Source organism: Xenopus tropicalis, chromosome 6 (genome assembly GCF_000004195.4).
Source record: "Xenopus tropicalis strain Nigerian chromosome 6, UCB_Xtro_10.0, whole genome shotgun sequence".
Taxonomy (NCBI): domain Eukaryota; kingdom Metazoa; phylum Chordata; class Amphibia; order Anura; family Pipidae; genus Xenopus; species Xenopus tropicalis.
The window spans coordinates 72,846,202-72,861,016 of record NC_030682.2 but is presented as its reverse complement, the minus strand read 5'-3'; the positions used below and the strand labels follow the sequence as shown (position 1 = coordinate 72,861,016).

At 43.4% G+C, this 14,815-nt stretch overlaps 1 protein-coding gene across 3 annotated transcripts in view; it reads right to left on the bottom strand.

Annotated features, from left to right (window-relative positions):
• The window catches only part of mtrr (5-methyltetrahydrofolate-homocysteine methyltransferase reductase), a 206,346-nt gene that overhangs the window by 130,073 nt on the left and 61,458 nt on the right, over positions 1 to 14,815 (bottom strand). For all 3 annotated transcript variants that reach the window (XM_031903494.1, XM_018094927.2, XM_031903495.1), the window contains exon 3: positions 7,610 to 7,763. In XM_031903494.1, coding sequence (XP_031759354.1) covers positions 7,610 to 7,763 — 154 coding nt within the window. The remainder of the gene's footprint in view (positions 1 to 7,609; positions 7,764 to 14,815) is intronic.

Here is a 14,815-nt window from a genome sequence, read left to right as displayed (position 1 = left end):
AGTCAGCCCGCTCCATACATGCTAGCTCAGAGCTGTCTTCCCCAGCATCTTCACCTAAAGCGGCAAATCTGTTGGATTGTACAAGCTGTGAACCAGCCCCCCTACCCTTGTGTCCCCTACTTCCCCTCTTAACTGTTACAAATTTGTCTCCCTCATTAACCTCCACTGTCCCTTCTCCACCCCCCACTACACCGGCCCCTGCCAGTGGTTGCTCAGTGAGCCTCCTGTTCTCCCCCATGTTTGCAGCTGCCCTCAGTGCTGCCAGTTCCCCTCTTAGATTCTGCACCTCAGATTCCAAGAGGAAAACCCACCTGCATCTCTCACAAGTAAATGCTGCATGGAACTGCTGCTCCAGGACCACATACATGCGGCAAGATGCACACTGAGTCACACCAGCAATCATACTGCAACTCATATTGCAACTGGGTACTTACAGTCTCCCGAGTGCAATCCCTTGTATCTTAGAGAGTCATTATACTATAGTAAGTCATATTGAGAAAAGAGATGTATGCCCAATCAGAAGCAACTCCTTAAAGAGGACCTGTCACTTTTTTAAAAACGCATTTGTGTGTTTGCACTTAAGCTGAACAACATTATAGTTGCAATAAAAGGTTGAAGTTACCAATAAAACATGCCTTTGACAACTTTCATAAATAGCATGTCAGGAAAGTGCCATTTTGAAAAATTACTGTTTCTCCCTTCTGCCCTGGCACTGTGCACATCTAAAATCTCGCACATGCGCAGTGACAGATGCAGGAAGAAGATTCCATTCCTTTCTGTTGTTTACTCCCCCCTCGGCCCCCTCTCTCTACCTTCTAATTGGGTCTGTAATAAATTATGTTCAATGCTCCATACTTCACTCCCCCCTGCCCCCCTCTACCTCCTGATCGGTTCTGTAATAAATTATGCTCAAAGCTCCGTACTTCACTCCCCCTCTGCGCCTTCTGAACTGAATTGAACAGCGTGATGTGAAAGGTGCAGAAAACTTTTTCACATCACGCTGTACAATTCAGTTCGAAGGCGCAGGGAGGGAGTGAAGTACGGAGCTTTGAGCATAATTTATTACAGAACCGATCAGGAGGTAGAGGGAGGGGGCGGAGTTAAGTACGGAGCATTGAGTATAATTTATTAAAGACTCGATCAGAAGGTAGAGAGACAGGGAAAACTGCAGAAACCACTACCTGGGCCACAGCTATGATCCCCTTGCTCCTCTGTCCGGCACTTTAAAAAAAAAAAAAAAAATGGCTGACGTGTAATCTCACGAGATTTTGCCTGCATTTTAGTATTTCCCATGGGCCTTTGCGCAGCGACTTTCAGAAAGTCGGGTCTTGTGGGGCTCGTGCACATTTTAAAAGCTGCTGTATAGTTACAGCCATACAAAAAAGATCAAGGTATGTAATTAATATTAACAATTAAATTACATTCCTTGTGTAAACTAAAAAGTGACAGGTTCCCTTTAAGGATAAATAAAATGACAAATATGAACCTAATTCATTAAAGCCCATGGGGTTCAGGGTATTCAGTTTGTGGATCCAACGCAACTCGAGTTGGAGTAATAATTTTTCCCGATGGCCACCACAGAAAGGTGGGGGGGACATGGTCGATGACCATGCTCTGAAAACTGGCCAATGAATGATGATGAGTAAGTGGAGTGTCTGCTTTTCCACTATCTCCGATCTCGGAACGTGGCGATTGTTTTACCCACATAAAATAAACCACAAGGGCATTTGAAGAAGTAAATAATACATTTAGATGTACATGTTAGTCTGTGTTTAATATATAAAATTTTGCTTGTGTGTGGGTGGTTGAAACTGGGTCCTGTAATGAGGTTCCCACAAGTTGTACAAGATGGACACTTATAGCATCCTTATCTGATAGGATTCAGTCACGTGGTAGGTTTGTCAGCTTGGTAGCAATGTATGGGATCAGCTTTAACTAGTAAGTCCCTCAGGTCCCACGTAGGTATGCGATTCTTGGAGGTGTTCTGAATATGGGGGTAGAGCTTTGTCCTTCACAAGCACAGACAAATGGTTGAAGACAGAATGAATAAACGGTTTCTTGTCTGGTGTGTAAGTGGTCAGTGGGTACAGACTAACATGTACATCTAAATTTATTATTTACTTCATCAAAGCCCTTGCTGTTTATTTAAGATTAAGCAAAGGTCCTCCAATGTTGTTTTTTTGGAAATTTTGCCGGTTCCACGTGCAAGTTTAGGGAGACAATGGGAGCTTAGGGAGCTAAATGCGTGGCTAAAGTCTTGGTGTAGGAAGGAAGGGTTTGGGTTCCTAGAGCACTGGGCTGACTTTTCTTTGGGGTACAATCTATACAGCTGTGACGGATTGCACCTCAATGGAAGGGGGTCTGCTGTGCTAGGGGAGAGAATGGTTAAGAGGCTGAAGGAGTGTTTAAACTAGCAAGGGGGGGTGGGTAAGCTAGAGTTTTATGGGAAAGCTACTGTAGACGGGGCAGTGGGACTAGCAAAGGTTTGTGGGGGAGGAGTGAGGGGGGCATATAGTTTATCAGATAAGGAGCTTCCGTTGTTACAAGGGAAACAGACTAATTTTCACCTTAGCTCTAACTCTCCGTTAGCTAATGTAAACATCAGAAGGAGAAGTAATAATCTCCACTGCATGATGGCTAATGCGCGAAGCTTGTTAGGAGCTGCAGGCTATTGCATGTATTGAAAATTATGATTTCATTGGTATCAGTGAGACCTGGTGGGATGAAAAATGCGACTGGCCTTTGAATTTAAATGGTTATACATTTTTTAGGAGGGACAGAGAGATTAAAAAGGGTGGAGGGGTTTGTCTTTATTTAAAGTCAGATTTGAAGCCATGTAATAAAGACATTACCAATGAAAACGTTGAATCTCTTTGGGTAGAAATTTCAGTAGGGCTGAAGGTCACAAAGAAAATGATCATTGGTGTATGCTATAAAACACCCTGAATAGATGAGGGGGATGAGACCCAGCTACTGTTGCAAATGAAGGAGGCTTCACAACTGGGTCAAGTTATTATGGGGGACTTTAATTATCCGGACATTGACTGGAGTAATGGGGTGGCTAGAAACTGCTCTATAAGGAATTAACTAAAACACTTGATTTTAATCGTGCAGACTATATATCTTTTTTTCAGGACAACCTAAGCTTTCAAAATATAGTGGAATTTTTGTGTAATTCCAATTCTGTAACAAGGTATAGGCTTCTAAATGTCAAAAAATGAATAAAAATAATAATTTTCCATAATATAAACACATACACCAGAAACAAAAGTCTTATTTTTCATCTGTCTATACATCTGAGGGGCCAGCTAATGAAGGCTTCCATTTTATTATGCCCATTTCTAGTAATTTAGCTACTGATGCATGGGTCACTTGGGAGGAAATTCAAAAGAGACTTGAACATGTAAAGGTAAACAAAGGTCCAGGACTGGATGAGATTCATCCCAGGGTATTAAATGAGCTGAGCGCTGTCATTTAGATGCCTTTTATGAGGAGGTGAGCAGGAACCTTGATGCTGGAATGGCAGTTGATGTCATCTACTTGGAATTTGCTAAAGCATTCGATACAGTACCTCACAGAAGGTTAATGATCAAATTGAGGAATATTAACATAATATTTGTAATTGGATAGAGAACTGGCTGAAGGATAGATTACAAAGAGTGGTGGTAAATGGAACATTTTCTAATTGGACCAGTGTGGTTAGTGGAGTACCGCAGGGGTCAGTCCTTGGTCCTTTGCTTTTTAACTTGTTTATTAATGACCTGGAGGTGGGCATAGAAAGTACTGTTTCTATTTTTGCTGATGACACTAAATTGTGCAAAACTATAAGTTCCATGCAGGATGCTGCCACTTTGAAGAGCGATTTGACAAAATTGGAAAACTGGGCAGAAAACTGGAAAATGAGGTTCAATGTTGACAAAGTTTTGCACCTTGGTAGAAATAATATAAATGCAAACTATCTACTGAATGGTAGTTTGTTGGGGGTATCCTTAATGGAAAAGGATCTAGGGGTTTTTGTAGATAACAAGTTGTCTAATTCCATGCAGTGTCATTCTGTGGCTACTAAAGCAAATAAAGTGCTGTCTTGTATTAAAAAGGGCATTGACTCAAGGATGAAAACAAAATGTTGCCTCTTTATAGGTCCTTGGTAAGGCCTCACCTTGAGTATGCAGAGCAGTTTTGGGCTCCAGTCCTTAAGAAGGATATTAATGAGCTGCAGAGACGTGCAACTAAACTCGTAAAGGGGATGGAAGATTTAAGCTATGAGGTTAGACTGTCGAGGTTGGGGTTGTTTTCTCTGGAAAAGAGGTGCTTGCGAGGGGACATAATTACTCAGTACGTTAGAGGGGAATATAGGCAGATAGGGGGTGTTCTTTTTCCCATAAAAACGATCAACGCACCAGAGGTCACCTCTTTAAGATTAGAGGAACGCAGCTTCCATTTGAAGCAGCGTAGGTGGTTTTTCATGGTGAGGGCAGTGAGGTTGTGGAATGCCCTTCCTAGTGATGTGGTAAAGGCAGATTCTGTTGATGCCTTTAAGAGGGACCTGGATAAGTTTTTGAACAAGCAGAATATCCAAGGCTATTGTGATACTAATATCTACAGTTAGTATTAGTGGTTGTATATATAGTTTATGTATGTGAGTGTATAGATTGGTAAGTACGCGCTACCTTACCTCTCCGCATAGTATGGATTTGACGCGGAGGCCTGACTTACCTTAAATGGTGCTCCAGGTGGCAGCTTGACATGCCTCTTCTCAGTCTTCTGGTAGGTATCGATGGATCCTTTTGCTTGTGGTTTTGTGGAGATGTCGTGTTTCCTTGATTCATTATACAATTTTGTTAATACCAAATTTTTACTTTAGTATGTAATTGACGATATAGGTTCCTGCTCTACCTGACTTTCACTCCATCTGGTGTACTTGGTATTCTTTATTTCTTCTTTTTTGTGTATGATTTTTATTTTGTTGATGGACTTCACTGGAATTATTACCATTGGTTTGCAACCTAACTTCTTTGCACTAAGCATTTTGTTTACATAATGTCCATGCACATGATGGTGGTAATAATTGCCGTGTCATATTGTTACACATATATATTCCTACATAATTAGAGATTCAGGATAATAACAACACGGCTTGGACATTTTAGTCCCATATTCGGATGCATACATCTTTTTCCTCCTATAACCGTTACAAAATGAACTTATTTTGTATATTTTATGAATTGGGATTATGAAGATACTTATTTATTTCGTAGACACATGTACAGTCATGGCCGAAATTGTTGGCACCCCAGAAATTTTTCCAGAAAATCAAGTATTTTTCACAGAAAAGTATTGCAGTAACACATGTTTTGCTATACACGTTTATTCCCTTTGTGTGTATTGGAACAGAACAAAAAAGGGAGGAAAAAAAGCAAATTGGACATAATGTCACACAAAACTCCAAAAATGGGCTGGACAAAACTATTGGCACCCTTTCAAAATTTTGGATAAATAAGATTGTTTCAAACATGTGATGCTCCTTTAAACTCACCTGGGGCAAGTAACAGGTGTGGGCAATACAAAAATCACACCTGAAAGCAGATAAAAAGGAGAGAAGTTCACTTAGTCTTTGCATTGTGTGTCTGTGTGTGCCACACTAAGCATGGACAACAGAAAGAGAAGAAGAGAACTGTCTGATGACTTGAGAACCAAAAATTGTGGAAAAATATCAACAATCTCAAGGTTACAAGTCCATCTCCAGAGATCTAGATTTGCCTTTGTCCACAGTGTGCAACATTATCAAGAACTTTGCAACCCATGGCACTGTAGTTAATCTTCCTGGGCGTGGACAAAAGAGAAAAATTGATGAAAGGTTGCAACGCAGGTTAGTCCGGATGGTGGATAAGCAGCCCCAAACAAGTTCCAAAGAAATTCAAGCTGTCCTGCAGGCTCAGGGAGCATCAGTGTCAGCGCAAACTATCTGTTGACATTTAAATGAAATGCTATGGCAGGAGACCCAGGAAGGCCCCACTACTGACACAGAGACATAAAAAAGCAAGACTACAGTTTGCCAAAATGTACTTGAGTAAGCCACAATCCTTCTGGGAAAATGTCTTGTGGACAGACGAGAGCACTGTAGAGCCCAGTGTCAGAAAGCTGGGTTTGCGTCCGAGATCTTGGGACTTCCAACAGGACAATGACCCCAAACAAACGTCAAAAAGCACCCAGAAATGGATGGCAACAAAGCGCTGGAGAGTTCTGAAGTGGCCAGCAATGAGTCCAGATCTAAATCCCATTGAACATCTGTGGAGAGATCTTAAAGTTGCTGTTAAGAAAAGGCACTCTTCCAATAAGAGAGACCTGGAGCAGTTTGCAAAGGAAGACTGGTCCAAAATTCCCGGTGAGAGGTGTAAGAAGCTTATTGATGGTTATAGGAAGCGACTGATTTCAGTTATTTTTTCCAAAGGGTGTGGGTCACCCACATGCCTTTTGGCAAACTCAAAACGTGCCTTCTTATTTTTAATATTAAGTAATGAAAGATTTGGATTTTTTTTTTTATAACCCAAACCTGACTTGTACGTCACAACAACTTTGGAAAGCTCCTTGGTCTACATGGTGTGATGCCTCATGGTGATGTCGCCATGTGTCCAATGATAAATTCAGGGGTTCGGCCGAAACCAAAAAACTCTGTTCGGTGCATCCCTAATTTCTTGCCACTAATTTATGTGTACCAGCTTCTGAAATTTGCAAATCTAGATGAAGCAACCTTAGGCGGACACTCATTAAAAACATGCTTTATCTTCGCTGTCAGACAAAATGCAAGTGTCAACACCGTATGTGTGTGTGTACAGTCATATCAATGGCACTGGTCTGTCTACACATGAAGGGCAGACATTAAACAGAACATATACACTGAAGCAATTTGCAGCAAAAATTTGCCCATGTACAAAGAGTCAAGGGGGTGCTAATGGTTTTACAGGTATAGGATCTGTTATATGGAAACCCGTTATCCAGAAAGTTACAAATTATGGGAAGGCTATCTCCCATAGGCAAATAATTAAAATTTTTGAAAATGATTTCCTTTTTCTTTGTAATAATAATCATTATAAGAGGCAAAATAATCCTACTGGGTTTATTCAATAGTTAAATGATTTTTAGTAGACTTAAGGTATGAAGATCCAAATTACGAAAAGATCCCTTATCCGGAAAACCCCAGGTCCTGAGCATTCGGGATAACAGGTCCCATACCTGTTTACCTGATTACAAAAGGGATGATGCACTATGCTTAAGCAACCCTTGCTTTTCTCTCTAATAAAACAGGTGGCACAGACCTAAAAGAACAATTTGGCAAGTACAATTAGGTTAAGCAGCTCTCTCAGTTTTGAATAGTATTTTTGTTTTGATACAAACATGCAATAGGGATAACTGGGTGACAAATGCTGCTACTTAAGTGGTTTTAATTAATATACTAGAAACAACCACCTTTAGTGCTCAAGCAAGAGCTACTTACAATGGTTCTAGCTGTAGTCAATAAAACGTGACCTACAGCAATCTTTGGCATTCTAAGTGCACACAAGTGTTCATACATATTATATAAAAAACCTAAATAATTTAACACACTTACCCAATACAGCATATTTCAGATTTGCAAAATAATCAACAGGGTGCTCTTTATTTTGAATTTCCTTTAAAAACCTAATAGCAGCATCTGGAGGGTCCCCAGTACCAGTAGTAGAGATAACAATAACCACAGGATCTCTTTCGGTTTCCAAGTTAAACTGCAAAAATATTAACAATGTGTCACTTTATGCAACATATTATTTTACGCAGAGGCACTAAATCATATATGTCAAACACAAGGCCCGGGGGCCAAATCCGGCCCCCCTGGCTGTTTTATGTGGCCCATAGTAATAGAGCTGGGTGGTATGACCAAAAATTTATATCACAGTATTTTTCAAAATTATATCGGTGTCACGGTATTTGACGGTATGTGTGTTAATGGCGGCCACACACCGCCAGTAACACAAAGAGCTACGTGCGCACCTGCTCGGTTCCCACAATGAGGCTCCCCAGTCCCCCGATATAGTCACTCTCCCTAATATTTTTGCCGCCAGTCACAGCCGCTCTCTCCCCCTCACTGCTGACCTCGTGTGACCCGTGCGCTCATTTCTTCCCCTTCTGCCCAAAGCGCCAACTGATTGGCTGAGGCACCTGCCAATCACGGCTGCCAGGGGGAGGAAGTTTGCGCATGCGGTTTCGGGGGGGGGGGCCACGGAAGATAAATCCGGCGCTGGAAACTTGCGTTACAGCTTGAGACACAAGAGAACAAGGTAAGACAGGGAGGAGAGGAAAAGGTAAATAGTGAGGAACGATCGGTATTCACTCCTCCTAGTGGGACATTGGCCTAAGGAACAAAAAGGCAAATAAGAGGATACAAGCATAAAATGACAAAGGTCTCTGGAAGAAAACAAGGAGAAAACATCTTACAATTTCTAAATGAATTTAAAAATGTGCACCAAGGGGGGCGTGGTCTGACGCGGATGTGAGCACACACACTAATCGGAGCTCCGCCGAGACACCCGGGAAAAATCCTGATTTACCTACCTGCACGCCATAATTACGGAGCCTGACGAACTTGGCTGGAACCCCTTGCCACAAAGGGAACTAATGGGGCAAAACAGAGCCCAAAAAAGAGCCTCAGAGGCAGCGGCGCGCTTAGAAAAGTTCGCCCGCGAAACTAATCAAAATGGCGGCGCGGCAGAAAACCCAGTGTCTGCCCCGGGATCCCCTGCTAAGCCTGGTGAACAACTGACAGCAGGAACTACAAACCAGCGGCAAGCTGAGTCCTTACCTGCCAATGAACCAACTCTCCACGACGTGCTGACAGAGATACGCTCAGCAAACGATGCCTGCACATCTCAGATAAACAGCAAGACCGAGGAAATCAAAATTGATCTATCAATCATTAAAGGAGACTTGCAAAAGCTACGAGAGAGAACCACTGCGGTTGAAACCAGGGTAAGCAGCCTCGAGGACTCCTGCAGAAACCTACCTGAGCAGTACCAAACAGTACAAAAGCTTGTACTGGAATGCCAGCGAAAATCGGATGACTTAGAAAACCGCTTGCGCCGTAGCAACTTGAGATTTGTCGGCTTCCCGGAACTGTCGGAAGGGAACACACCAGAAACCTTCCTAGAGATATGGCTAAAGGAAATATTTGGAGCAGAACAACTATCTAGCACATTCACAATCGAGAGAGCCCACAGAATCCCCACCAGGCAAGCGCCCCCGGGAGCGCCGCCCAGACCTTTGATCGCCAAGCTGCTCAATGCCAGAGACCGGGACAAAATTTTGGCACTGGCCAGGACACATGGGCAACTGCGATACCAAGCGGCAAACATTTCAATCTACGCAGACTATTCAGCTGAAGTCCAACGGCAGCGTGCAGGTTTCCAGAGCGGAAAAAATCGACTACGCACCACAGGCCTAACATATGCCATGATGTACCCAGCACGCCTCAGAGTCCAAGCAGATGGCAAATCCTATTTTTTTACCGCGCCTCAGGAATTACAAACCTGGATGGATGCCAGAGGACTACCGGTATAGAACTGGGCCATACCATTCCAAAGGCTCGTTAAGGCCCTAAGGATCCGTAAGTACTATGTACCCCTTAACTCCTGTCCGTCGCTAATGGACTAAGAAACCTCAGCTCACTTTACACTAGACACAGACCTCCAGGCACTTGGTGTCCCTAATGCGGCAATAACCTCCGCGAGGCCAGCCCCACAACAAACAAAACACTTAAAGTTGACTGTCACCCTAGTGCTAAGTGGCCCACCCTAACCCGGGACGCATCTCGGCGGCTCCAACCCTCCTCCACGAGCTACACTACTACCAACTTCCCAGGATTCTGGGACACTACTGTGCCTAAAGAGGCGCCACGACTCACCCCCAGAGAAACTACTAAAGTTACCAAGTTATTTTATGGGTCAAATTCTGCCCAAAATTGGGGAATGGGTGGAAGGGGAGGGGGGCAACGGTTGGAAATGGTTACATTCCTGTACACAGTTAAAGTACAGCTTTTCAGTTTTAACAAAATTGTTAATGTTTTATGCTCAATGGTTTGTTGGAATATTGCAAGGAAAATGTTCAGTAATATGCGTGTGGTACTACCCAACCCAGAGGGACTATGGCTATCCAATTGACTAGCTGGAATGTCAGGGGCTTGAACTGCCCATTAAACGCAGACTAGTCCTAGACTTTTTGAAAAAACATAACACCTCTATTGCATTCTTGCAAGAAACGCACTTAACCGGTTCCAGAATATTAGCCCTTAAAAGGCCCTGGGTTGGTTGGTCATACCACGCTACCTACTCTACACACTCCTCTGGAGTAGCTATCCTTATAGGGAGAAAAGTCCCATTTAGGTTTGGGTCATTGAAATCGGACCCCAAAAGGTAGATATCTATTTCTGCACTGTCACCTATATGCCTGTGAACTCTTACTGGCAAACATATATATACCCCCACCATACGACCCAGAGATACTACAGATACTCTCAGATATGATGTCTCAATTCCCTCATGCCCTATGTATAACAGCAGGCGACTTTAATGAAGTCCTTACGCCCAGTATCGACAGGACAGGGAGCCAATCAGACAAGGCACCCCCTAAAACCACCCAATTTGCACGGATGGTAACTTCCCTGGCACTTCTAGATCCCTGGAGAATAGCCAACCCCAATACCCTCCAATTCTCCTGCTTCTCAACATCCTATCTATCCCTCTCTAGAATAGATCTAATACTTGTTAACGCAGCTATGATCCCCTACATTAATAAGGTTAGTTACCTACCGAGAGGAATTTCAGACCATGCACCAATACAACTACAGTGGCAACTCCCCTACAAAATCAAAAGCGCTAGACCAGCCATCAACCCCATCTGGCTGAATATCCTTGATAACTTCACAACAGTGGAAGCTAGCATCAAGGAATTTACTACACTAAATCAGTGCTCAAACCAGATACTTCCCTTTTGGGACGCCCTAAAAGTGTACCTCCGCAATTCTATATCAGCGGAAATCACAGCATATAAACAACAAGCAAAAGCGGCACATAGCGAGCCAGAGCAACAGGTCTCACAACTAGATAAACAGGCAGCTAATCTCCAAACTCCTGAATCCCTCAACGCACTACGAGAGGCACAGGAAAAGTACACAGATAGCCTCCGACAAAAAGCCCAGCATAAACACTATTTCTCAAAAATTAATATATACGAACATGGGGAACGCTCAGGCAAAATGTTAGCCCACCTTGCCAAGGTACACTCCACCCCCCCGCCCATCCCTGCATTAAAGGATAATAATGGCACACTAAACACAGACCCCGGGGAGATAGAAAACCTGCTAGTCACATACTACACTGACCTTTACTCTACTAAACTGCAGGCTTCAGCCGAAGACATTAGAGCCTTTCTAGAACCGCTGAATTTACCATCCCTACCCCCAGAGTATAGGGAATACCTAGAGTCCAAAATCACGGACATAGAAACTCAAGAAGCCATAGACTCCTTTCCACAAGGGAAAGCAGCAGGCTCTGATGGGATCCCAATAGAACTATACAAAAAGCACGCTAAATCGCTAACACCAATTTTAACCAAAATGTATGAAGAAGCCGTACTAGCAGGCACCCTCCCTGAGTCGTTATACGAGGCCGCAATAGTTTTGCTACCAAAACCAGGCAAAGACCCGCAGCTTTGCGAGTCGTTTAGACCCATCTCACTATTAACAGCAGATGTCAAAATTTATGTCAAGATATTGGCACGTAGACTGGCCAAAGTAATAAAAAAGTTAGTCAACCCAGACCAAATTGGGTTTATACCTACAAAAACAACTGTCCTGAACACCAGAAGGCTCTACTTGAACCTAACACTTGTACCAAACAACGTAGGCAACAGAGCAATAGCAGCTCTAGACATAGCCAAGGCGTTTGACACGGTGGAATGGACATACCTATGGTGTGTCATGAAACAGCTAGGCTTTGGCCCAGTGTTCATAAGAATGGTACAACTACTATACAAATCCCCAAGGGCCACTCTGCGTATTAACTCCCTCTGCACTTCCAACTTTGCACTTTCCCGAGGCACAAGGCAAGGATGCCCGCTATCTCCCCTACTCTTTGCCCTGGCCATAGAACCTTTTGCCCAAGCAGTACGCATACACCCTCTGATCCGGGGATATGAACAATTAACCACAACTGAGAAAATACAGCTATATGCTGACGATACCTTAGTATACCTGGGAGACACTGGCCAATCACTAACAGCCCTAATAGAACTCACAGTCGAGTTCGGCTTAATCTCTGGGCTCAACACCAACACGTCCAAATCAACACTATACTTAGTGGATGAACACAACAATGATGGCACAGGTGAGCCCTTTCCTCTACAAATTACCAACAAATTTACGTACCTAGGCATCCAGGTAACACTACCCATTACAAAATATAAAGAGCTTAACCTGAGCCCACTACTTCAAAAGATACAAGACAAATTCAGAACCTGGGAAACATTACCGATAGGCCCAACAGGGAAAATACACCTAATAAAAATGTTCATACTACCCAAGATGCTGTATATCCTATGGCACTCCCCGACCCGAATCCCCAAGAAAATATTTACCAAAATCCACTCACAATTCACTAAATTTATTTGGGGAACCTCAAGAGCTAGGCTCCGCCTTAGTACATTAATGAGACCCAGAGACAAAGGAGGTCTAGCCCTGCCGGATATTCACATGTACTACCTGGCAGCACAGTTAACCCACATCTCCCCTATGATTCACCGGGAGCTCTCCCCCCCACTTTACCAGCTATGGGCACAAGCAACTAACTGCCAGGGAGCACCTTGGCACACTCTGCTAACTAAGCAAAAAAACAGCCAACTCCTTCCAATCATCGCACTACAGCGCTCGGTGATATCCACTGCCCATAAACTGATAAAGTATACGGGCCAACCTCCACAAACACCACTATGGCACAATGCCACTTTCCCCAAGTTGGCAAAGAGTAATCCCCCCGAAATATGGCGTTCCCTCGAAATTACTACCCTAGGAGATATCTGGGAGAATGGCCAAATCGTTCCATTTTTGAACCTGCATAACACCAAACGCTTGCCATTAAACCAATGGCTAATGTACCATAAACTCAGAACAGCCCTAACAGCGAACCTGCCAGCAGCGAGTCTCGAGGTTAACGACTCCCCGGTAATAGATAGCCTGCTAAACCCCATGCAAAGAGGTATGCTATCTCTCCTGTACAAACTCCTCAGTAAACCCACCTACGGAGACACTGAGCTACGCTCTAGAACCCGTTGGGAGGAGGAGCTGGGGACAATTTCAGATGATCAGTGGGAGTGGGTACTAAACACCCCTCTGATAGTATCATTCTCTCAGAGACACAAACTTCTACAACTTTACACAATACATAGGGCCTACTATACAGTACAAAGACTCCATGCAATGAAGGTACTCAATTCCCCCTACTGCCCTAGATGTAAGACTGAAATAGCCACACTGGTACATACACTATGGGGATGTCCACAGCTAAGGATCTACTGGGATGGGGTTTGTGAATGGTTAACGAGCAAAATTCCAGAGTGGGGCCCTAGTGACGCCAGAAAATGTCTCCTGGTACTTGACCTCAATGCCTCTTTGGATCTACACACGAAAATCTTTATCACCAAGGCACTGTTCCAAGCTAAAAGGATTTTAACCCTCCACTGGAAAGACACAGCGCCTCCCTCCATCCAAGAATGGAAAAAAGCAATGGAGGACCTAGCTTCACTCGAAAGAACCATACTGGACAAAAAAGGACAGATGCTGAAATATATCCAGATCTGGCGTCACTGGGCAGACAACATTTAACACTCAACTCTAGTGAACCTACCACAAACCCTACCCCACAAACTATAACCCAAAACAGGCCAACATGGTACTTATAAGGGGAGTTATGCTAGAGGGAAAACCCTCGCATGAAAACAGTATAAATGATTGCAAGTCTGAAATATTACAAGCTTGTTTACTTTAATGCACAGTAATTACTGCATGTATGTACCCTGCTAAACTATTCAATAAAAACAACGTATTGAGCAAAAAAAAAAAAAAAAAATGTGCACCAAACACGAGATACATGTGCATTTACAAAGAAAAGCCCATGTGTATCACTCAATTCACTTCACATTGCACTTTTTAGGGGGTTTACATTGCAGCATTTAAAAAAAAACATACAAATGTGTCCTTATATTACTGAAAGCTGAAAATTGAACGGGATTATTTTATATTAAAACCGAAAATCAATATGAAACAAAGGCTAAAATATAGCAGATATAAACAGATGTTTCCAGTTCCCTTGCATTTCTACTCATACAGCAAGGGGTTAAACATACGGACGTCACAAGCTGTGCCAGCGAATAGCATGAAGCGGCTCTGACGGGCACAAGAGGATTGAGGAGGAACAATACACATATTAAAGGCAGCACTTACCCAGCTTTCTCTCCTCTCCTGTCTGTTCTGCCGAGGCTCCTCTCTACTCTTATGTTTACGCTTCTAGCGACTAAAATCCTGTAGATCCGCAAGTGCTGTCGCTGCGCTTCATTTCTGTCCAGGGAAGTTACCTTGTCACCACTTCCTATTACAAACGGTTTGGAATTCCCCACCAGGTTCTGATTGGTTGCTGTGAAAGTTCATCCCGCTCTCCGAGCGGAGACAGGGCCTTTTATAAAGTTGCGCCCGTGCATACTGACGTCACGTACGCACGGGGCGCAACCAATCAGA